The sequence below is a fragment of the Sciurus vulgaris genome (assembly GCF_902686455.1).
Source record: "Sciurus vulgaris genome assembly, chromosome: 1".
Taxonomy (NCBI): Eukaryota; Metazoa; Chordata; class Mammalia; order Rodentia; family Sciuridae; genus Sciurus; species Sciurus vulgaris.
In genome coordinates this window covers 117,873,149-117,896,487 of record NC_136461.1, presented here as the reverse complement: position 1 = coordinate 117,896,487, position 23,339 = coordinate 117,873,149, and the positions used below count along the sequence as shown (strand labels likewise).

General features: G+C 41.1%; 1 protein-coding gene across 8 annotated transcripts in view; it reads left to right on the top strand.

The window, feature by feature from the left end:
- Window positions 1–623: 623 nt before the first annotated feature.
- Window positions 624–23,339, top strand: part of ARHGEF11 (Rho guanine nucleotide exchange factor 11) — a 116,647-nt gene continuing 93,931 nt past the window's right edge. For 5 of the 8 annotated variants that reach the window (XM_079109156.1, XM_079109158.1, XM_079109163.1 and 2 more), the window contains exon 1: window positions 624–1,398. In XM_079109156.1, the coding sequence (XP_078965282.1) occupies window positions 1,367–1,398 (32 nt within the window). In that variant the 5' untranslated portion in view covers window positions 624–1,366. The remainder of the gene's footprint in view (window positions 1,399–23,339) is intronic. The other 3 variants (XM_079109154.1, XM_079109166.1, XM_079109157.1) reach the window with 2 other exon arrangements.

The following is a 23,339-nucleotide window of genomic DNA, read 5'->3' as shown; positions in this document are numbered from 1 at the left end:
CCCGAGCTGCCGCGGAGGCCGGAGCTCGGCGCCCGGCGTGGGGCGAGCGGGGCCGGGAACCGAGGCCCGGCCGGCGGTCCTGCGCGGGGCGCGGTGGGCTTCTGCCCGCAGGAGCCGGCGAGGGGCGAGAGGGAGGAAAGAGAGGCCGAGAGAACGAGGAGACCGGATTTTCCAGAGCTGGTGTGGAGGAGAAACCCACCCGAACTCAAATCCACAATAATAGTCCAAACGAATAATAATAAGGGAGCAGTTTTTCTGACCCGGCGAGCGAGGAGAGAGAAGGGGGAAGGCAAGGAAGCGAAATCTCTGTTTCATGAAGGCTGAGGCAAGAGGAATTTTCAGAGCCTGGATGTGGAGGAGCAAAACAGCAGAACTAACTCAGGAAATTGTCTCTCAGAAAAAAGGCCGACCATAGGCTGGGTCTGAGAATCAGGCTGGGGTAGGTGGAGGAACCTGCAAGTTTAAAGGAAAAAAAGAATATTTTCAGAGATTCTGTCAGGTTTCTGGTTAATGCTACCATTTTTAAGGTAAAAACCATTGCATTTCAGGTGTTCTGCGATTTTTCTTTCTTTCTTTCTTTCTTTTTTTTTTTTTTTTTTTTTTTTTTGGTGCAATTGTCTCAGAATTTCAAAACCTTTGATATAAAAGCTTTTTTTTTTTTTTTTTTTTTTTTTTAAAGAAAACCCACAGATTTTGGATTCCAGGGTTGCACTGGATGTGGAAGGAGTGCTGTTGTGTACATACTATTGTATGGTTTTATTTATTTTTGTACTGTGCAAATCAGCTGGGAGATTTTTTCCAAGTGCTATTTCGGATTTATTCAATTTTTTTCCTTCCTCGAATATATCTGCTGTTGTCATTTTAAGCATTGGAGACCAGAGAATTATTTTTTCCTCTTTGGAGCTTGAGGCTCCCTTGCCAACAGAAGGACAGCTGGGAAAACTGGATTAAAAGGATGGTTTTATCTGTGTTTTGCAGTTCAGACTGATATTTTGAAAGCACATTCTTTCTGTGATTCACTTTTCAGGCCATAGTGCTAACCTTGAAGAGATTTGTGGTTGGGATTTTGGTTTCTAAGAAGGTCATAGTTTTTTCCTCTTTTCCTTTCTTTTTTCTTTTCTTTTTTTTTTTTTTTTTTTAAAGAGGGGGGAGGGGAAAAGGGACTAAGAAAGGAGACCATGTTCACCGGTAGAAGTAGAATGGAGCTTCAGTTACCAGGGTCCTGAGAACTGGAAGAAAAAGGATTCAATCTTCAAGTTGGGAGGCCCTCTTCTTACCTTTCTCAGAAATTGCAAGGGATTCAGTCCTGATCAAGACACTGAAGCTATAGAATTCTGGAACCAAACCGTGGAGACATCAAGAAACCATGAGTGTAAGGTTACCCCAGAGTATAGACAGGTAGGTTTGCTAATAATTTGGGTTTTTCAACACTTATTAAAGGAAAGATCAGGAGGGAGGGTGTTGTATTTTTATAAAGGATTGCAAAAAAAAAAGAGATTTGGGTGTGCTGTGGGAATTGATGGGGTAGGAGCATTGGTCTGTGGGGACTGTCAGCATGTATGATTATGTTTCTTGTGTGTCTGTGTTCAAAACACACCTCCTGATTCAGTGTCTTTCTAATGTAAGCAAGCTGTGAAGCCAGGAGAGGGAAAGAAGGAGGACATGCTTTCAGTGGGTTTTGATTTTTGCCAAGTTGGAGACTGAATTTGGGTCCCCAACTTACCAGTCTAGGGGTAGGAGGCAGAAGCAAGCCTGGTCATGTGAGGTGTTGGAGTTGCTGGGGGAAGGGCTCCAGCATGGGCGTGGGTCTCCACCAGGCTGGCTGGTATAGAATGGTGCAGCTTGATGACGGGTTGGATCCCATTTCTAGAATGAGGAAGATGTCCTTGGCCCAAATGATGGGATAGAAACACCATTTACAACCACACAGGTCTTGATTTTTACCAGTGGCTGATATGGCCCCCAATTGCTTAGGTCACATTAGAATTTCCTCTCCTACAAGCTTAGAGTTTAAATTGAGACTTGCCAATGGCTGATGCTCTAAGTTTAATCTTCCAAGCCGTTCTTAATAAGCTTGACTGCAAAATGGGCCTTCCCTCTGCTTAGAACTGGAAGTTGTTGTTTTGGGTGCTCTTAGGCCTGATGGGCAGAAGCACTGGCCCTCATATTTTACAGCACATGATATACCTCCCCTTCAAGAGTCAGCCCAGCCTCTCTTGTCACTGGCAGCATTACAGTGAGGTTATAATTCTTTTTTTCAAAGATTTGGTACAACTTTGTAAGGTGTCTGCCTTTTTTCTCCCTCCCCCCACCTCTGATTTTTCCCTTCTTGAGAATCTTGGGGTGTATTCTTAGGGTTGCGGGTGGTTGGAGGACTAAACAAGCAAATGAAAGGACTGGACCTGGAAAAAAATATTATTGGAGAGATAGGGAAGAATATTTGCAAGGGAGCAATTGTTCCCACTGTGTTCGGTTAACCTTTGGTTATCCATGCTAATAATCATTTCCTTTTGACTGTGGAATGTGGCCTAGAATGCATATAATCTCTCTCTCCCAAACACTAATCTCTGTGTTGCTTTAGAGTCCAGTTTAGAATCATTCAGCAGTCCCCAGACAGGGAACTGACTTCGCAGGGGTGCAGAGGAGTCAAACAACGACAAAGCATTTATGGCTGGTTCAGATCTCCTTCCCCTTTCTGCTGGCCTCTCTGTAATTCGGCCCTGGGAAAGGGATAACCGAGGCATGGCAAGGCAAGGAGTGAAAATGGTTTACATGGCTGCCCTTCTTCCCTTTTCATCCTCTTGGAGTTTGGGAATCAGTGCACTTGTCTTTTTAAGATATGAATGGGTAAGCTATTTCTGTGAATTCAGGGATGTGAGAAGATGGAAACCCAGGTGTTGAGTGCAGGGAGAGCCAGTGAGGTTCCTGGGTTGAGCCTCTCCTCTGGGAGTTTGTAAATCTTCACAAATGCAGATCTCAGTCTCTTGTTTAGTATGTTACAGTTTCCTGAGTGCTTTCATAGAGTGCCTCATTTGAGCCTCACAATGTTGGGTGAGAGACAAGTCAGAAGGCATTATTCCCATTTTGCAGAAGGGGATCTGAGGCCCAAAGGGGATTCCTTTCTTGCCCTGTGCCATTTTGCCTGACTTGTGGTAGAATCTGAACTCTAACCTATGTCTTACGATTCTGAATTCTTGGTTCTTTTCATTGCCCCATCCTGTCTAATCAAGTTTGTAGACACCCTGTAGAATGTGTGAGGCTCCCTTTTCCTATCTGGAGCAATAGAGTAAGGTGCTCTTTAACAGTCAAGGTTATTTCCTTGCTCTTCATACCTGCAGTTTCTATACTTCAAGTACCATTTTCTCCCATGGCCGGGGGGCTTTCCTTGTTTTCACCCCTGCCTGATTCTTTTCCCTGCTAAGTAAATCAGTTCTGGGACCTGGGTCCCCTTCTTGTTATCTCCAGTTGGCTGCATTGGATCTTGCTCCATTATAGTTTCATTTTATTGGACCTTTTGACATCCCAGATTGTAGACCCTATGAATTTTAAACAATTCAGTGTATAGGACTCTGGAGGGAAATGCTGCAGATTATGGAGTCAGATTCTATTCTTTCTTAGTTTCTGAGTTTGTTGTGTAGAGAGTCTTGAGTAAGATGCTGTTAGTGTTTTAGAAAATTAAAGCATACAGTTCTTGCTCACAGAAAGCATGCAATCTAATTGAGGAACTAGGAAACTCAAGACTCCCAAAGACCACCTAAAAACAACACTAGTCTGCAAACTCCAGAAAACAGGATTATGTTTGGTTTGCTTGTTTTATGTACTGCGTGTTTAGTTTAGTGCCTTGTATGCAGTAAGTGCTTCAGAAATATTTGACAGACGAATGTTAGAACGAATGAGCATATCAGCAAGTGTGAATTCTTCCATTTCAGGTTGTTTGCAACATTCATGTGTTATCAAAAGGTCAATTAGAGAAGGTTTCCTAGGTAATGTGTATTTTCCAGAAGATAAGCCACATGCTGGAAGACCATGTATTTGGAGAGAGATTGTGATTTACAGTAAAGAAGACCGGAATATCTATTTAGCAGTCTTTTACCCTCTTTCTTCCTGTTGGGTAGTGACTCCTGGTTCCATAGAAAAAGAAAGTATTTGCAACTCATCTTTATCTTTTAGTGTTAATCAGTTGTTACTGAAAAATGAGTTATAGTGTAATTGTTCAAGTCTCTTTCAGTTTTTGTCCTTTTCAGTTACTGCTCCTTACTATATGTTCTTTTCAGGAGTTTTTAAAAACGTGTTTGATATTACAAACAGCTTATGATACTGATGATGAATAGGAATGATGATGAGTTTTGCTTAGCCATCTATATCTGTTTGCCTTGTTCCCCTTGGCAAATGTTTTTGAAATGACCAGATGGGTTAGGAGTTTGCTTTTCTCTGGAAAACTTTAGCTCATGTGAGGACCAAACCAGAGAGTATTACACCAAAAGTTAGTCCTTGGTTTGAGCCCTGGCTTTCCCCTTAAGCTATGTGACTTTGGGCAAGTCATGACCTTTCTGTCTTCCTACTGTGTAAAACCGTAGCAGCTCATTTATATAAAGTACTTTAGAGTTTTGCAAACACTTTTTTTTTTTCCTGTGGTGCTGGGTACTGAACACAGGACTTTGGGTTCTACTACTAGGCAAGTGCTGTACTACTGAGTTACATCCCCAGCCCTTTTTTTTTATTTTGAGATTGAGTCTTGCTAAATTGCCTAGCCTGGCCTAAAACTTGCCTCCCAAGCAGTTGGGATTACAGATCTGCTCCACTGTACTCAGCTCATACTTCTATACAGTATGCATTTGAGAATTATAATGTTTATTGCATCTCTCTCATAAGACTTGAAGGGAACAAGTCCAGTGAGATAATATATTTCTAAACTGTAAAATTCTATATAAATTTTAGATGGTGAACTCACGGATTTGATTTAGCTTCATGTACTACTTCCTGAGCTGAGTAGCCCCAAACAAATTAAGGGTGATGAAAAGATCTCTCCATTTTGAAGAATTAAGCAGAGTGAACAGGCTTTATTATTGCAGAAGTGTACAGAGCTAGAAAGAGGTGGTCATGGTTGGGTGATGATACTAGATGTGAGAAAAGGAAGGTTATTGAATCCTTTCCAGGAATTTTGATGAATGGGCGAGACTTTTTCTACCTTAACTCACTTAGCTGTCTCTTCAGTGATGAGGATGGAAGAGTTTGTTTACTTTCTTTTTTTCTTTCTGTGGTGTTGGATTGAACCCAGGACTTCACATGTGCTAGGCAAGTGGTGTATCACTGAACAACACACCCAACCCAGATTTGTTTTGTTATCTCTGGCCATTCCTTGTTGTAGAATCATATAATTTTTCAAATTGAAAGTAAATCCAGACCCACCAACTGTTTCCTGTCAGAGATCTCTTCCTACCTGGGTTTTGGTCTTTATTGAGCTCTGGAACCAATAAATCCTCAGACATTTAGCTGAACTTCTACCTAGTTTGGAAAATTGGCCTCCCAGAATGGTGATAGGGATCTAAATCTACAAATAATAAGTCCCCTGAAGTCCTGAGTCTTTTCCTAAATGTACCCTGGTTCCAATCTAGGAGTGTGAGATGAGAGGGGATTTTCAGACGAAACATTTGGCGACTAATCACCATTATGAGCAGGAGCAGGCTAAGCTTCACTTCAGATACTCAAAAACATTTTGTAGAGAGCACTCTTTTTTTAAAAAATATTTTAGATGTTGACAGACCTTTATTTTTATTCACTTATTTATGTGTGGTGCTGAGAATTGGACTGAGTGCCTCACACATGCTAGGCAAGCCCTCTACCACAGAGCCACAGGCACAGCCCCATATAGAGCACTCTTCGATTAATGCATTTTTAAAACTTTTTCATAGAGAACTGGCAGGCAGAGCCCCCTTCCCCCTCTTTAGAAGTATAGTACTTTTAAACAGGGTGAAAAATAAAGAAGAGTGTGGGTTATTGAAAATAAAAAAGGTGCTGGGGAGATAGCTCACTTGGTAGAGTTCTTGCCTGGCAAGCACAAGGCCCTGGGTTCAATCCCCAGCACTGCAAAAAAAAAAAAAAAAAAAAAAAAGAAAGAAAAAAGATTCCATGTACCTAATCCCCAAATTAGTGAATAGAAAAGGAGTTCTAGAAAAGCACATAACCTCTGTGGAAAAGAGTTTGGAAATGATAGTGTTTTTTGCTGCTTTAAAGATCTAGGATTCTGTGGCTGGAGTTGTAGCTCAGTGGCAGAGTGCTTGCCTAGCATGTAGGAGGCACTGGGTTCAATTCTCAGCACTATATATAAATAAATAAATTAAATAAAGGTCCATCAACAACTAAAAAAATATTTTAAAAAAAGATCTAGGATTCTGATTTATGTGAAAAGGTTTTGTTAACTGAAATTCTGTAAAGCCTAAGATGAGTTATTTTAAACAATATTGACTGAATCTGCTTTACATCTTCATAGAAAAGTCCACCTTATTAGTTTATTGTTTTTAAAACTAAATTGGAAGATTTATTACATGACTTGGAAACTTCCCTGTGGACTGTACATTCTTCCTTCTTTTCTCAGTCACTATCTTGAGAAAGGACCCAAGCATAGATCTGCAAGTGGCACCCAAGGTCACTCCCTCACCAGTTGGGGTAAGCAAGGCTAAAGAAATTGCTGATTCTAGTCTAGAAAAAAGATTCCTTAAAAGTCATGTTAGAGTTCCTATGAAAGGAAGTTTGGAGTTTGAGGAAGAATACTGGTATTTGAGTTAACATATCAGTATGCTGGGTCCAACTACGTAAATGACCTTGGAAAGGTCATTACCTATTCTGGTCTGCAGTTTTCTTATCTGAAAAAAATGAGTGAATCAGGCTAGCCATCCCCTGTGATTTGTTTCTTTCTAGCTGTTTCGTTTTCTGAGCTTCTGAAAACAGAATGCCTGTGTCCTTTCTTTCAGCGAGTTAGGACTCTTTTCCAGGAATCATTACCTGGCCTTCCTGAAAACCAGCAAAAATGAAAGTTTGAAAAGACCAGGGTGACAGCTGCCTGATGAAAGGAAGAGGAAACTGGAAGAACAGAATTAGAGCAGGATTCAGAAGGTTTTTTCTTTTTTTAATTAATTAATTTATTTTTTGTTGTTGTTGTAGATGGACATGATACCTTTATTGTACTTATTTTATGTGGTACCTCTGAGGATCGAACCCAGTGCCTCACACATGCTAGGCAAGCTCTCTACCACTGAGCTACAGCCCCAGCCCTCAGAAGGTTTTTTTCCCATTTTTTTTATTTGTTCTGATTGGTTATATATGATAGTAGAATTCATTTTGACACATTGTACAACAAATGGAGCATAACTTCCGATTCCTCTGGCTGTATATGGTGCTGAGTCACACCAAGTAGTATAATCATACAGGTATATAGGGTAATAGCTGTCTCATTCTACCATCCGTTCATCCCCACCGCCCCACCCCTTCCCTCATTCCCCTCTATATAATCCAGAGTTCTTTCATTCTTCCCTACCCTCCCCCTCACCATGAATCAGCATCCGCTTGTCAGAGAAAGCATTCAGCCTTTGGTTTTTGGGGATTGGTTTATTTCACTTAGCATGATATTCTCTAGTTCCATCAGTTTAACCGAAATGCCGTAATTTCATTCTCTTTAAGGCTGAGTAATATTCCATTGTGTATATGTATCACATTTTATTTATCCATTCATCTGCTCAAGGGCATTTAGGTTGGTTCAATAGTTTAAGCTATTGTGAATTGAGCTAATATAAACATTGATGTGGCTACAATCATTGTAGTAGATGATTTAAGTCCTTTGGGTATAAACTGAGGGATAGAATAGCTAGGTCAAATGGTGGTCTATTCCAAGTTTTGTGAGGAATCTCCTTATTCCTTTCCATAGTGGTGCACCAATTGCAGTTCCATCAGCACCGTATGAGTATACCTTTTCCCCCACGTCCTTGCCAACATTTTTGTTGCTTGTCTTCTTGATAATTGCCATTCTGACTGAGTGAACGTGAATCTTAGAGTAATTTTGATTTGCATTTCTCTATTGCTATAGATGATGGAACATTTTTCATATATTTGTTGATTGATTGTAGTTCTTCTGTGAAGTGTCTGTTCAGTTCCTTCCCTTTATTGATTGGTTATTTGTTTTTTTGGTGTTAAGTTTTGAGTTCTTTATATATCCGGGAGATTAGTGCTCTGTCTGAGGTGCATGTGGTAAAGATTTTCTCCCATTCTACAGGTGCTGCTCTTCACCATTTTGGAAGGTATTTTAAAGGTCTAGAAGATCAACCCAGATTTATGGTCACTAAAAACTCTTGGATAGGTTTGAGCGGGAAACATGATAGGAGGCTGGTAGGACCTCAAGGAATTACCTAGTGATTCTAATAGGGTCTGGGTGTGTTTCCGTCTCTTTTGTTTTTTGTTTGGTTCTAGTGGAGTGCACCCAGGGGTGTTCTACCACTTAACCTACATCGCCTGCACGTTTTATTTTGTTTATAAGACAAGGTCTCACCAAATTGCCTCAACCTGGCTCAACTTGTAATCCTCCTGCCTCAGCATCCCCAAGTAGCTGGAATATAGGCAGATGCCACTGCACCAGACTATAGGGTAGTACTTTGAGTATTAAAGACAAGTTGGGAGTCTCTCCCATTTTCAATGATCTCAGTGGAAGGTGGTTCTATGAGTTCAACAGTTACAAGTCCTTTTGGATACCAGACATTCTTTTGCTACTTTTTTTCTTTTCTTTTTAAACAGTATTGGGGATTGAATCCAGAGACTCATACTCTACCACAGAGCTGCATCCCTAGTCAATATTTTTTTAAAAACTTATTGTGAGATGATCTAAGTTGCCAAGGCTGACCTTGAACTTGGACTTGTGAGTGTCCTGCCTCAGGGGCCCCTGCCTCCTCTGTGAACTGAGATTACAGTTGTGCACTACCACCCCTGGCCCTTTGCTACAATTTAAAACCAATTTATTGACTTTTAGTTTTGACTTCAGTATGGGCCCTAAAGTCATTAGTATTCTTCTATCTTTGTTGACTTTTTCAAGATTTTCCTCTTCATTCTAAAGAACAGCAAACTAACACATGAACATATGAGAAAGGGGCTTTGAAAAAATTGGCATAATGTCATTTCAACATCTTGATTCCCAGTCCTTGTTCCTTTCTCTTCAGTATTTTTGGAACAACTTTTACAAAATGGTATGGTCAACAGTCATGGCCTGGCCTCAAATCACATAGGGAACCAATCTAGCAGCCTTCCAAATGGTGACCTAAGATTCGTGGCACTTGGCAGTCAGTTGATTGGACTGCAAATATTTATCAAAGGGCTCCAGGCTCAGCTCAGTTCTTAGTGTTCTGGTAGATAACATACAAGAATGTAGAACATACATTCTTGTTGGGAAATGTTATTAATGAAACAACACAAAACAGTAAAAAAAAAAAAATCATAATTGCTAATTCTTTATTTACACCAGAAAGGTACCTTTAGAAAAGAGTGAAAGATTCACACTGATAAGAATAGCCAGGGGAGGGGTAGTTACAAATTATTTAGGTAGAAGCGGGAGAAGGCCATCTGGACAGGGGAACAACATGAGGAAAGCTTCTAGGGTTAGAACCGAGCATGGAGTAGCCTGGATATGATAAGATTCTTCATCTTTGTAGAGCAGAGAGAAATTAGGTTGACAGAGTGGGCAGGGTAGAGGATAAAGGTATTCTGACTCTATTTATGTGGTAGAGAAAAGGGAGTCAGTGATAGTTCATGTATTATATGTAATAAAAAATAATGTTTAAGGAGAGAATTCTGATGTTGATAGATGGATTGAAAATGCATGAGGTCAGGAAGGCCATCTAGGAGTTTTTGTAGCAATCTTGGCAAAAGATGATGAGTTCCTGGTTATGATGGGAACAAAGAGGAAAAGCTGGGATTCAGAAGACACTTTGGTTAGGGACAAATTAAATTTGATTCCCAAGGTTTTGAGACTTGTGGACTAGGAGAAGGGTAGTGCTGTTGACAGACTAGGACCTTCATTACCGTCACTCTGTCTCCCACTGATACCAGCAATTCAATGAATATGGCACACTGAATGATATCTTACTGAGACTCTTAGGTTAGGCCATTTCTACCATAGAGTTTTAGAGTTCTTCAGTGCAGAGGGGGAAAGGAGAGTCATTCTAGGAGATTTCTTAGGAAATTGGGTCACTGTTTGAGGAGATTAGCATATATTTGATGGATCCTGATTTTTCAGTCATATCATTCCTACTAAACTCTGGGAATGTAGAAACCATTCTAGTAAGCTAGATGCAGTGGTACATGCCTGTAATCCCAGCTACCCGGGAGGCTAAGGCAGGAGGATCACAAATTCGAGGCCAGCCTGGGCAACTTAGCCAGATACTATCTCAAAACTTAAAAAAATACAAGCACTGGGAATATAGCTCAATGCTAGAAAGCCCGAGTTCAGTCCCCAGTACCACACACACACACACACACACACACACACACAAACTATCCTAGTAGTATAAGAGATCTTCATGTGAACTTCTACTCAGCCACTAACTAGCTGTGTGATCAGGATGATTTGTGTAAAAACATTTTGTGAATTCTATAGTGCCAAACATATGGTGAGTGTTGTTAAGGCATTTGGTTTGGCAGGGACCCCAGATTGGCCTGAACTCTCTTCAGCTGTCACTGGAAGACCCATGCTTGAGTTACCCGCAGTCCTATGCTGATTCTCAGCCGAGGACTGACAGCCATGGCACTGGGAACATAATGAACAAACACAGAACAGTAGTTAAAAATTAGGTGCCTAAGTTCTCTCAACCCAAGGCGAATCCTGCTTTGCTTGAAACTTATAGTGTCTTTCCTTTTTAGTCTAGCTCCCCGGCTTGGGATTCATGACTTTCATGATTTCTGACTTTCTTTGGTTCAGCCTACAACTCATTAATTCTTGATCTTATTACTGTACTCTACCATCCTCCTTCAGGTAAGCTAACCTGTTTTCTGGGCCTACATCACTCCTTCCACACCTTTGTATCAGTGTTCTCTGTCTCTCCCCAACCTTATCAGTCTCATTTTCCTTCAAGGAAATCTTTCCTGGTTAACATCATCAACCCTACATTGTTTATATTATTTAGCCTTCTTTTGCACATACCTGTGGCAGTTCTACTCTATTATCTTTTATTTGTTCATATAACAATTTATATAAAAATTTTGGAAGAATACTTAGCAACATTATGGACTATTATAATAACTGGTGGTGCCATTCCATTTTGTGTATGTTTTGTGTTGGTTATTATATCTTGTCCTATTACTCCTTTCTGAGTTGCCCTGTAGTGCCCAGTTTCGTTATCTTTAGGCAGGATCTTCTCTTTATACAAGGTATGCTATTTCCTGACTTTAGCTGTAGCTCACTCTTGACATTACTGATTCCCTCCATGCCTAGTCAAGGGATTTTAAGAAGCAACTCTACTTACTGCTGCCAGGAAATTAAACCAAGAATTCCTTTTGTTCTTATTGGTGTGCTTGGTCTTGGGTACTTGGTATTTCTTCAGGGACAGAGCAGCCTTGTTGGAGTTGTTGCTTTTCCCTCCTCAAGAGTTCTGGGGATTTCCCCATTGGCGGCTTGGTTTCCGGACTGCCTTTTCCTGCAAGGGTCTAAGGGCACAGGGCCCACCCTGCTATTGTCCTGCCTGCCCCAGGCTGGCCCCATTCATTTCCCAGAGTAGGGCCCTTAGAAGCTTCCCTCCAAGAGAAAGGCCACTGTTGTTCTGCGGGGAGGTGGCTGGAGAGAGTGTAGTGAATAGTGTGAATGGGACCTTGTATGAGGCTAGAACCACAGCCCCCTCTTCTGAGAACACTAGGGACAGGGGTAAAAACTACTAGGGTTTCAGTGCCTTCACAGGAACAGGGTTTCGGGTTTAGGAACATTTAGGCTTTCCCTCAAATAGGAAGGTTGATCACTTAATGGATCTTCATATGACAGGGTGCTAGACACTTGGGATTCAGTGCAAATTTAGTGTGCACCATGATCCCAAGGAGCTTATGGTTTTGTTGGGAGACAGAAGTAAGCAGGAATTAGGTGATAGCACCCAAACTTTACCCCTGTGATACCAGTTGAAAGCACATGGGAGAAACAACTAAAGATCTCCTGGAGGAAGGAGGAAGGAACCTTCAAATTGAGATAAAAAAATGAGAGCCAGGCAGGAGAGAAGGAAAGTCCAGACAGAGGGAACAATACATACAGAAAGAAGGCTGAAGATAAGAAAGCATAGTGTTATGGGAATTCAAAGTAGCCATGATCCGTTGTGAGACCGTGGAACAATTAATTGAATGAAACCAGAGGATAAGTAGGAGCCAGGGCCTGAAGGTCATGTGATCCTCTGTGTTAGAGGTTTTGTACTTGATCCTGAGGGAAGTGGAAGACCACCATGAGATTTTAAGTAGGTGTGACATGATCAGATAAACTCTTACAAAAACAAGATCACCCTGGCTGTAGTATAAACATTGGATTAAAAGAATTAAGAACAGAGAGAGGGAAGATAAGAGGCCCTGGGCAAGAGAAGAGTATGGCCTTTACTACAAAAGTGACCTTAGAGATAAGAAATATGAGGAATTAGAGTAAGTGGTTGATTATAAGGGGAAAAAGAAATGAGAGAAGTATGGAAAAAGGATGACCCTTATTTATGGCTTTGGCTACTGGGTAGTACTGTTCAGTGAAAAAGAACTGCGGAGGAGGAACATGATTGGAAGGGGAGCAACAGGTCAACATCCCTTTTGAAAATGTTGATTTGAAGTACCTGTGGGGGATCCAGGCAACTGGATAAAGCTCTGGAAGTCAGAAGGGTGTTGTGGGATAGAGAATCACATTGAGAGGTCAGCAACATCTGGCCAGCAGTCGGAGTGTAAGTCCAGTGCAAGAAGAGGGTGATGGACAGAACACTGAAAGGCCCCACATTTATCGGTGAGGAGGAGGAGCCCATAGAAAGACTGGCAGAGAGTGACAGAGATAATAGAAGGAGCCAGGACAGTGTGGAATCTCAAAAATGAAGGGAGGGAGTAGTTAGTAGTGTCAGATGATCCCAAGAAGTCAAGGACAAAAAGGACAGAGATGTCTTCATCTAGTAAGTAGGTGGGTATTTGTGGCCTCAGTGATTTCTGGCCAGTGGTGAGGGCAGGAACCAGTTTATAGTGGGTCATGATGGAAAAAGGAGGTGAGGTAGTGATTCTGTGGGAGACAAAATTAAGCAGGAACTATGTGATAGCAGTGCCCAAACTTTGCCTCTGTGATATCAGTTGAAAGCACATGGGAGAAACAACTAAAGATCTCCTGGAGGAAGGAACCTTCAAATTGAGTAAAAAAAACGAGAGCCAGGTAGGAGAGAGGAAAAGTCCAGGCAGAAGACATTCTATTCAGTTCTTTTACGAAGTTTGGTCAGAAGGGAGGGGAGAAAATACAGCTCCTTTGAGTTAATTTTTTTCAAGGTAGATCTGTGTCACCATAGGTCATGGGTTCTCAATCTTTAGCATATATCAGAATCAACTAGAAAGCTCTTCAAAATACAAATTGTTGGGCCCTATCCCCTGAAATTCTGACTCAGTAATTATTTGGGTTGAAGTCCCTGTCCAAGAATTAGCATTTTTTAACAACTTCCCAAATGATGCCGATACTCTGTGCTTTGAGAGACAGTGCCTCATGATATCTGTGCTCTTAATTAGCTTTTATGTTATTGTAACAGAACTTTTGTGGTTAACTCTGTATTCCAAAACTTAGTCGTTTCATTCCCTGTTGTGAATTTCTTCTATGGATTGTTAAAACTCTATCTTTAACGCCTTACCCCATGCCTGCTACACAGTAAATATCCCATAAATTGAACCATGTAAGATAACTGAAGCATAATTTCTGGGCTCCTTGTGTGTGAAATCTTGCTTCATTCTTTTCATACAATTTTTTGTAATTTCAAAATTAAACCCCAAAAAGATCAGAAAGTAAATCTTACAGAAATGTCAAAGCTTCTGGTAAGTGTCAGAATATACATAATTTCAGTGGTTCAGTTTTGGGTTAAAAGAGAGAATAAATTTCCTAAAATGATTTCCCAAACTGACACTAGGTTCTGAATTTTGCAATAGGAAGGGTTTTTAAAATGTCGTTGATTCCTCTTAGACTGTTGGTAAGAGTTCTTAAAATGTGGTTCCTGCACTGAAAGAGCATGCTTCCACAGAGTGGCGCATCATTCTGTCCTTACAGTAACCTACACCATCACTGGCAACTTTAGCTTCTTGGGGTGGCAGTAGGAGGCCCAGACTGCTCTGGGGTTCTTATCCTAGGGTCTTTGTCACTTCCCTTGAAATTGGGTTTAGAGGCCACACATCTGGGGTTTTCAAGAGTGCCCGATCTTGAGTCTCTCTCTCTTATGCTTTTCTTTTTGCCCTGTGAATTGTGAATTGTTTATGATAATTTCCAGAAAATTTTCAGACCAATGGCTGTGAGTCTGAGCTAGCTTGTTGGTATAGGTCAGAGGTAATGGCAGGTACAAGACAAAGCCTGGGAGTTCCTATCAAGAGAGTTTCCTGAAACACCATTTCATGCCTTAAGACCATTTTAAGACCCAGAAGAAATCCTAGTTTTCTTAGCTCAACCTAGCCTAGCACTGTTAGCTGCACTTCTGCTCATGCCTGGAGACATATCCTTTAGTTCTGAACTTTGAGATCCAGCAGGTTGGGAAAGGACTGGACAAGGCATGTGGGGAGGGACCACTCCCTTTTTAAAATCCTTCCCAAGATCCTATACTTCCCAAGCCAAGTGCAGTGACACAAGCCTGTAATCAACAGGCATGTTGGAAGACTGAGTTAGGAGCATCACAAATTTGAGGCCAGCCTGGGCTACTTAGTGAGACCCTGACTCAAAAAATAGAAAAGGCTGGGAATGTAGCATCCCTAGTTTCAATTCCTAATACTGTTTAAAAAAAAAAAAAAAAAAGAACCAGGAGCAGTGGTAAACACTTGTAATTCCAGCAGCTCAGGAGGCTGAGACAGGAGGATCCCCAGTACAAAGCCAGCCTCAGCAACAGTGAGGCACTAAGCAACTCTGTGAAACTCTGTCTCTGAAATAAAATGCAAAAATACGTCTGGGGATGTGATCCAGTGGTTGAGTGTCCCTGCGTTCCATCACCAGTAACCCCGTGGGAAAAAAACACACAAAAAAAACTATTTCCCATTTGTCCAGTTTATGGGAATTTTAAAAATTCATTCAGCACATTTATTAAATATTAGGCACTGTTCTAGGCACTAGGGATACACTGGAACTTGTGTTCTACCTGGAGCAAGATAGACAACAAGTAAATATAAAGCCTTATTATTAGTTATGATCAAAAGCATAAGACCTGGTTTATAACCGCTATGGGACAGACTGGAGGGGAGATGTGACAGGACTCAGGGAAAGACTAGAGTCAAGAGAAGTCAATTTTTAACTCATTAAGTCCCAAGTGTTCGGTTCTGTGACTATTTCAATGAAATTGACACAGATACCTCAAAATGTGTTGGAAATCATAATCTAGAGTTTATATATCCTTTATTGCCATTAAGATCGAAAATATAGATTGTCTTACAAATAGGACACTGAGACAATATCCATTACATTTATAAGCCATCGTATAAATAGGACATTGGGCATATGTGATACCTGGGATGCTGGGACAAAATGGATTAAGTAGGGGAGGACTTGATTGACTTGGAAAGAAGGATGAAAGGTTTAAAACCAAGATAAGGGGTTTCAAGATGGCGGCCTAGAGGGTGGCTGCATTTCACATTGCTCCAGGACTCAGGATTCAAAAGAGGAGATATTGAGACGCTTGGGACCAACTCAAAGCAGCCGGGTGACTCTCACCCCCTGGGGAGGCATCCCGGATGGGACGGTGGTCCCGGAACGCAGGAAACTTTGTGAAGTAGAACTGCCGGCGAGACGCCCCTCCCCCCCGCTGGAACAGTGAACTCAGACAGCTGGGAGCGCCGTAAAGGAGGCCGCTCGGCACAGCGCTGGGACTCGGAGCAACCACTGGGGCTCCGGCGGCTGGCCCAGGGGAAGAGTGGCGAGGAGAGCTGTGTGGACTCAGGACACCGGGGCCTGCCCTGAGGAGGAGGAGGAGGAGCGTGGCCACTTGGATTCGGAGTGACTGCACCAGAGCTACAGGCGGTTGCCAGAGGAGAAGCTGTGCAGCGAGCTGTTTGGACTCAGAACGACGCTTCTGAACACCGGGGCCTGCCCCTGAGGACGAGGAGGAGGAAGAGGAGCGCGGCCGCTTGATTCGGGGGGACTACACCAGAGCTACAGGCGGTTGCCAGAGAAGGGGCTGCGTGGCGAGCTGTTGGACTCAGACCACTTCTGAACCCGGGGCCTGCCCAGAGGAATAGGAGGAGGAGGAGGAGGAGCGCGGCGGGTCCTTTGGACTCGCAGTGACTGCATTAGCGCTCCAGGTGGCTGCTCAGAGGAGAAGGCGAGTGGTGAGTTGTTTGGACTTAAAGTGACAGCTCCTGAACACAGGGGGCTGCCTGGAGGAGAAGCGTGGTGGGACGCTTGGTCTTGAGTGGCCGCACCAGAGCTCCGGGCGGTTGCCCAGAGGACCTGTGCTGCAGGTCACGTGGACTCAGAGCCACTCAGAGCGACCGCTCCTGAACACCCCGGGGGTTATCTGGAGAAGGAGGAGGAACGGGGAGGGTCACTTCGACTCGGAGTGATTGATTGCCCAGGGCTACGGGTGGTTGGTGGAGGTGGAGGCACGCAGTGAGTTTCTTGGACTCCTAGTGACCGCACCGGAATACTGGGCGGCTGTCTGGAGGAAGAGGCGTGTGGCGGGTCTCTGGGATTCAGAGCGATTGTACAGGGCCCCAGGTGGCTGCTCAGAGGAGGGGCCGCATAGCCAGGCGATTAGGTGCAGAGCAGGGTCCCAGGATCTAGGAGGCTTCTTGGTGGAAGAGCCGCACAGAGACAGGCTTAGGGCGGAGCGAAGGTTCCAGGCCTGCGGGCAGATTCTCTGAGGAAGGGCAGCCTAAGGAGAGTCATCTGCAAAGGGTGAGGCTCCCAGGCCCAGGAGGTAGGGCCAGGCCCCTGGGAACTTTGCAGAGGAAGGCAGCCCAGTCCAGGCGGTAGCTGTAAATTGAGGGGAACCTCTAGGAGGGAACTGACCAGCGAGACCTCCCCACCGGTGAGTCTTCCCTGCTGGGTGAGGTTTCCCCACAAGGACGGTAAAACCAGAGACTCAGGCCCAAACAGGCCTTGCCTCAGCCCACAGCCTAGGTCCCCTTTGGATGACCATTGGTCAACAAGTGGAGGCACCTCTGCCCACTAGCAGGGATTATACCCCACCTGAAGGCCACCACTCCTAGAGAGGCAGCTTCCTTGTGGAGCACCGCATTATCAACTTCCTCCAAGACTTCAGCCTACTGAAGGCTAAGGGGGGATATATATAGAAATCTTCAGGGACATTGTAAGTCAATAGAGGAAATCTGCAATATCTCAGCGGTCCTCTGATACCTGAACAATATGAGAAAACAAGGAAAGAAAATGCTGCAAACAAATCTAGATGTTACATCAATAAACCCAATGACAGCATGGCAGAAGAAATGACAGAAAAGGAGTTCAGAATGTACATAATTAAAATGATCAGAGAAGCAAACGATGAGATGAAAGAGCAAATGCAAGCATTGATTGATCGCACCAATCGACAGTTAAAAGAGCAAATACAGGAAGCAAAAGATCATTTCAATAAAGAGTTAGAGATATTGAAAAAAAAAACAAACAGAAATCCTTGACATGAAGGAAACAATAAACCAAATTAAGAACTCCATAGAAAGCATATCCAATAGGATAGAACACCTGGAAGACAGAACCTCAGACATTGAAGACAAAATATTTAACCTTGAAAACAAAGTTGAACAAACAGAGAAGATGGTAAGAAATCATGAACAGAATCTACAAGAACTATGGGATATCATGAAAAGGACAAATTTAAGAATTATTGGGATTGAGGAAGGCCTAGAGAAACAAGCCAAAGGAATGAACAACCTATTCAATGAAATAATATCAGAAAATTTCCCAAATATGAAGAATGAAATGGAAAATCAGGTTCAAGAGGCTTATAGGACTCCAAATACAAAAAATTACAACAGACCCACACCAAGGCACATTATAATGAAAATACCTAACATACAAAATAAAGACAGAATTTTAAAGGCTGTGAGAGAAAAGAACCAAATTACATTCAGGGGGAAACCAATACGGATATCAGCAGATTTTTCAATCCAGACCCTAAAAGCTAGAAGGGCCTGGAACAACATTTTTCAAGCCCTGAAAGAAAATGGATGCCAACCAAGAATCTTACACCCAGCAAAACTTACCTTCAAATTTGACGATGAAATAAAATCCTTCCATGATAAACAAAAGCTAAAAGAATTTACAAAAAGAAAGCCAGCATTTCAGAACATTCTCAGCAAAATATTCCATGAGGAAGAGATGAAAAACAAAGAAGCAAATCAGCAAAGGGAGGAATTATCCTAAAGGAATTGTCAAATAAAGGAGGAGCCAAGTTGTGTCAAACAAATAAATAAATAAAATTTAAAAAATGAACCAAATGACCGGGAAACCAAATCATATCTCTATAATAACCCTGAGTGTTAATGGCCTGAATTCATCAATCAAAAGACATAGACTGGCAGATTGGATTAAAAAGAAAGGTCCAACAATATGTTGCCTGCAAGAGACTCACCTCATAGAAAAAGATACCCATAGACTAAAGGTGAAAGGATGGGGAAAAACATACCATGCCCATGGACTCAGCAAAAAAGGTGGAGTATCCATCCTCATTTCCGATAATGTGGACTTCAAGCCAAAGTTAGTCAGAAGGGATAAAGAAGGTCATTTCATACTGCTTAAGGGAAGCATAAATCAGCAAGATATAACAATCATAAACATCTATGCCCCAAACAGTGGCTCATCCATGTATGTCAAACAAATCCTTCTCAATTTCAGAAACCAAATAGACCATAACACAATAATACTAGGTGATTTTAACACGCCTCTCTCACCACTGGACAGATCTTCCAGACAAAAATTGAACAAAGAAACCATAGATCTCAATAACACAATCAATAATTTAGACTTAACGGACATTTATAGAATATACCATCCAACCAAGAGCGAATACACTTCTTCTCAGCAGCACATGGATCCTTCTCTAAAATAGACCATATATTATGCCACAAAGCTAATGTTAGCAAATACAAGAAGATAGAGACACTAGCATGTATTCTATCAGATCATAATGGATTGAAGTTAGAAATAAATGAAAGAGTAAAACACAGAAACTATTCCAACATCTGGAGATTAAACAATATGCTATTATATGATGAATGGATAACAGAAGATATTAGGAAGGAAATTAAAAAATTCTTAGAGGTAAATGAGAACAAAGAAACATCATATCAAAATCTCTGGGACACTATGAAAGCAGTACTTAGAGGGAAATTTATTTCATGGAGCGCATTTAATAAAAGAAGTAAAACTCAACAAATAAACGACCTAACACTACAGCTCAAAGCCCTAGAAAAAGAAGAACAGAACAGCACCAAAAGTAGTAGAAGACAGGAAATAGTTAAACTCAGAGCTGCAATCAATGAAATTGAAACAAAAGAAACAATACAAAAAATTGGCAAAATAAACAGTTGGTTCTTCGAAAAAATAAACAAAATTGATAAACCTTTAGCCACACTAACAAAGAGAAGACGAGAGAAAACCCAAATCACTAAAATTCGGAATGAGCAAGGAAATATCACAACAGACAGGATTGAAATACAAAACATAATTAGAAGCTATTTTGAAAATCTATACTCCAACAAAATAGAAAATTTCGAAGACATCAGCAGGTTTCTAGAGACATATGAATTACCTAACCTGAACGAGGAGGACATAAACAATTTAAATAGACCAATTTCAAGTACTGAAATAGAAGAAGTCATCAAAAGCCTACCAACAAAGAAAAGTCCGGGACCAGATGGGTTCTCAGCCGAGTTCTACAAAACCTTTAAAGAAGAGCTCATTCCAATACTTCTCAAAGTATTCCATAAAATAGAAGAGGAGGGAACCCTCCCAAACTCATTCTATGAAGCCAATATCACCCTGATACCTAAACCAGACAGAGACTCATCAAGGAAAGAAAATTTCAGACCAATATCCTTAATGAACATCGATGCAAAAATTCTCAACAAAATTTTAGCAAATCGCATACAAAAACATATTAAAAAGATAGTGCACCATGATCAAGTTGGTTTCATCCCAGGGATGCAAGGTTGGTTCAACATCAGGAAATCAATAAACGTATTTCACCACATTAATAGACTTAAAGTCAAGAATCACATGATTATTTCAATAGATGCAGAAAAAGCATTTGATAAAATACAGCACCCCTTCATGCTCAAAACACTAGAAAAAATAGGGATAGTGGGAACATTCCTTAACATTGTAAAGGCCATTTATGCTAAGCCTATGGCTAATATCATTCTAAATGGTGAAAAACTGAAAGCATTCCCCCTAAAAACTGGAACAAGGCAGGGATGCCCTCTTTCACCACTTCTATTCAACATCGTTCTTGAGACTCTGGCCAGAGCAATTAGACAAACCAAAGAGATTAAAGGGATACGAATTGGGAAAGAAGAACTCAAACTATCCCTGTTCGCTGATGACATGATTATATATTTAGAGGAACCTGGAAATTCCACCAGAAAACTCTTAGAACTCATAAGTGAATTCAGTAAAGTAGCAGGTTACAAGATCAATGCCCATAAATCCAACGCATTTTTATACATAAGTGATGAATCTTCAGAAAGAGAAATTAGGAAAACTACCCCATTCACAATAGCTTCGAAAAAAATAAAATACTTGGGAATCAATCTCACAAAAGAGGTGAAAGACCTCTACAATGAGAACTATACAACACTAAAGAAAGAAATTAAAGAACACCTTAGAAGATGGAAAGATCTTCCATGTTCTTGGATAGGAAGAATTAATATTGTCAAAATGGCCATACTACCTAAAGTGCTATACAAATTCAATGCAATTCCAATTAAAATCCCAATGATGTACCTTACAGAAATAGAGCAAGCAATTATGAAATTCATCTGGAAGAATAAGAAACCCAGAATAGCTAAAGCAATCCTTAGCAGGAAGAATGAAACAGGGGGTAACGCAATACCAGATCTTCAACTATACTACAAAGCAATAGTAACAAAAACGGCATGGTATTGGTACCAAAATAGAAAGGTAGATCAATGGTATAGAATAGAGGACACGGACACAAACCCAAATAATACAATTTTCTCATACTAGACAAAGGTGCCAAAAATATGCAATGGAGAAAAGATAGCCTCTTCAATAAATGGTGCTGGGAGAATTGGAAATCCATATGCAACAGAATGAAACTAAACCCATATCTCTCACCATGCACGAAACTAAACTCAAAATGGATTAAGGACCTCGGAATCAGACCAGAGACCCTGCAGATTATAGAAGAAAAAGTAGGTCCAAATCTTCACCTTGTTGGTCTAGGATCAGACTTCCTTAACAGGACTCCCATAGCACAAGAAATAAAGCTAGAATCAACCACTGGGATAGATTCAAACTAAAAAGCTTTCTCTCAGCAAAGGAAACTATCAGCAATGCGAAGAAAGAGCCTACAGAATGGGAGAATATCTTTGCCAATCAATACTTCAGATAGAGCACTAATCTCCAGAATCTATAAAGAACTAAAAAAACTTTACTCCAAGAATTCAAATAATCCAGTCGACAAATGGGCTAAGGAAATGAATAGACACTTCACAGAAGAAGATCTACAAGCAATCAACAAACATATGGAAAAATGTTCAACATCTCTAGTAATAAGAGAAATGCAAATCAAAACCACCCTAAGATTCCATCTCACCCCAATTAGAATGGCAATTATCAAGAATACGAGCAACAACAGGTGTTGGCGAGGATGTGGGGGAGAAAGGTACACTCATACATTGCTGGTGGGGCTGCAAATTAGTGCAGCCACTCTGGAAAGCAGTGTGGAGATTCCTTAGAAAACTTGGAATGGACCCTCCATTTGACCCAGCTATCCCACTCCTTGGCCTATACCCAAAGGACTTAAAATCAGCATACTACAGAGACACAGCCACATCAATGTTCATAGCTGCTCAGTTCACAATAGCCAGACTGTGGAACCAACCTAGATGCCCTTCAATTGATGAGTGGATAAAGAAACTGTGGTATATATATACAATAGAATATTACTCAGCCATAAAGAATGATAAAATTATGGCATTTGCAGGCAAATGGATGAAATTGGAGAATATCATGCTAAGTGAGATAAGCCAATCTCAAAAAGCCAAAGGACGAATGATATCGCTAATAAGTGGAGGATGACACATAATGGGGGGGAGGGAAGGGTTAGTGTTAGGGTTAGAGTTAGGGTTAGGGAGGGGGGCAAGTATGGAGGAAGGAAGTACTGTATAGAGGGTAAAGAGGGGTGGGAGGGGTGGGGGAAGGGAAAAAAATAACAGAATGAATCAAACAACATTACTCTATGTAAATTTATGATTACACAAATGGTATGCCTTTACGCCATGTACAAACAGAGAAACAACATGTATCCCATTTGTTTACAATAAAAAAAAAACAAAACAAAAAAAAAACCAAAGGGCAAACAAGGGAGACTAGTCCCCAGTGTTCAATTCAACTCAGAACAGTTGGCAGTAAGGACAGTTGATGCAGCAAATGAAGAAAAGGGAGATAGCAAAAGAGAAAGAAATCATTTTTGTTCAATCTTATCATTCCCAGTTGTTATTAATTATAGAGGAGGAAAAATGAAACATAGCATCAAAAACATAAGACAGCTAATTAAAAGGCAGAAAATGCTAACAGAAAAAAAATGTAGATGGTTTTCCATGTAGGAATAATAACAGAATAAGAGTAGTTACAACTGTATGAATTAAATTCCAGTTTAGTTAATTTGAAAGAAAGAACACAGAGATGCTTCGGTTTGTATAATAGATGACACCACCCCATGCTTCATCACACACAGGCTGACATGTAGACTCTGTGGATATATGCTTCTGTGTAACCCACACCTTACCCAGCATTTCCCTATTAAGTGAGTGCTCAATAAAATGCCATTATTCAACATTAAAAAAAAAAAAAAAAAAAAAACAAGAGGATAGTAATGATGGTGCTTGTCCATACTATTATAGTACACTGTAGTTGGTAAAGTTTTTTTTTTTTATTATTATTC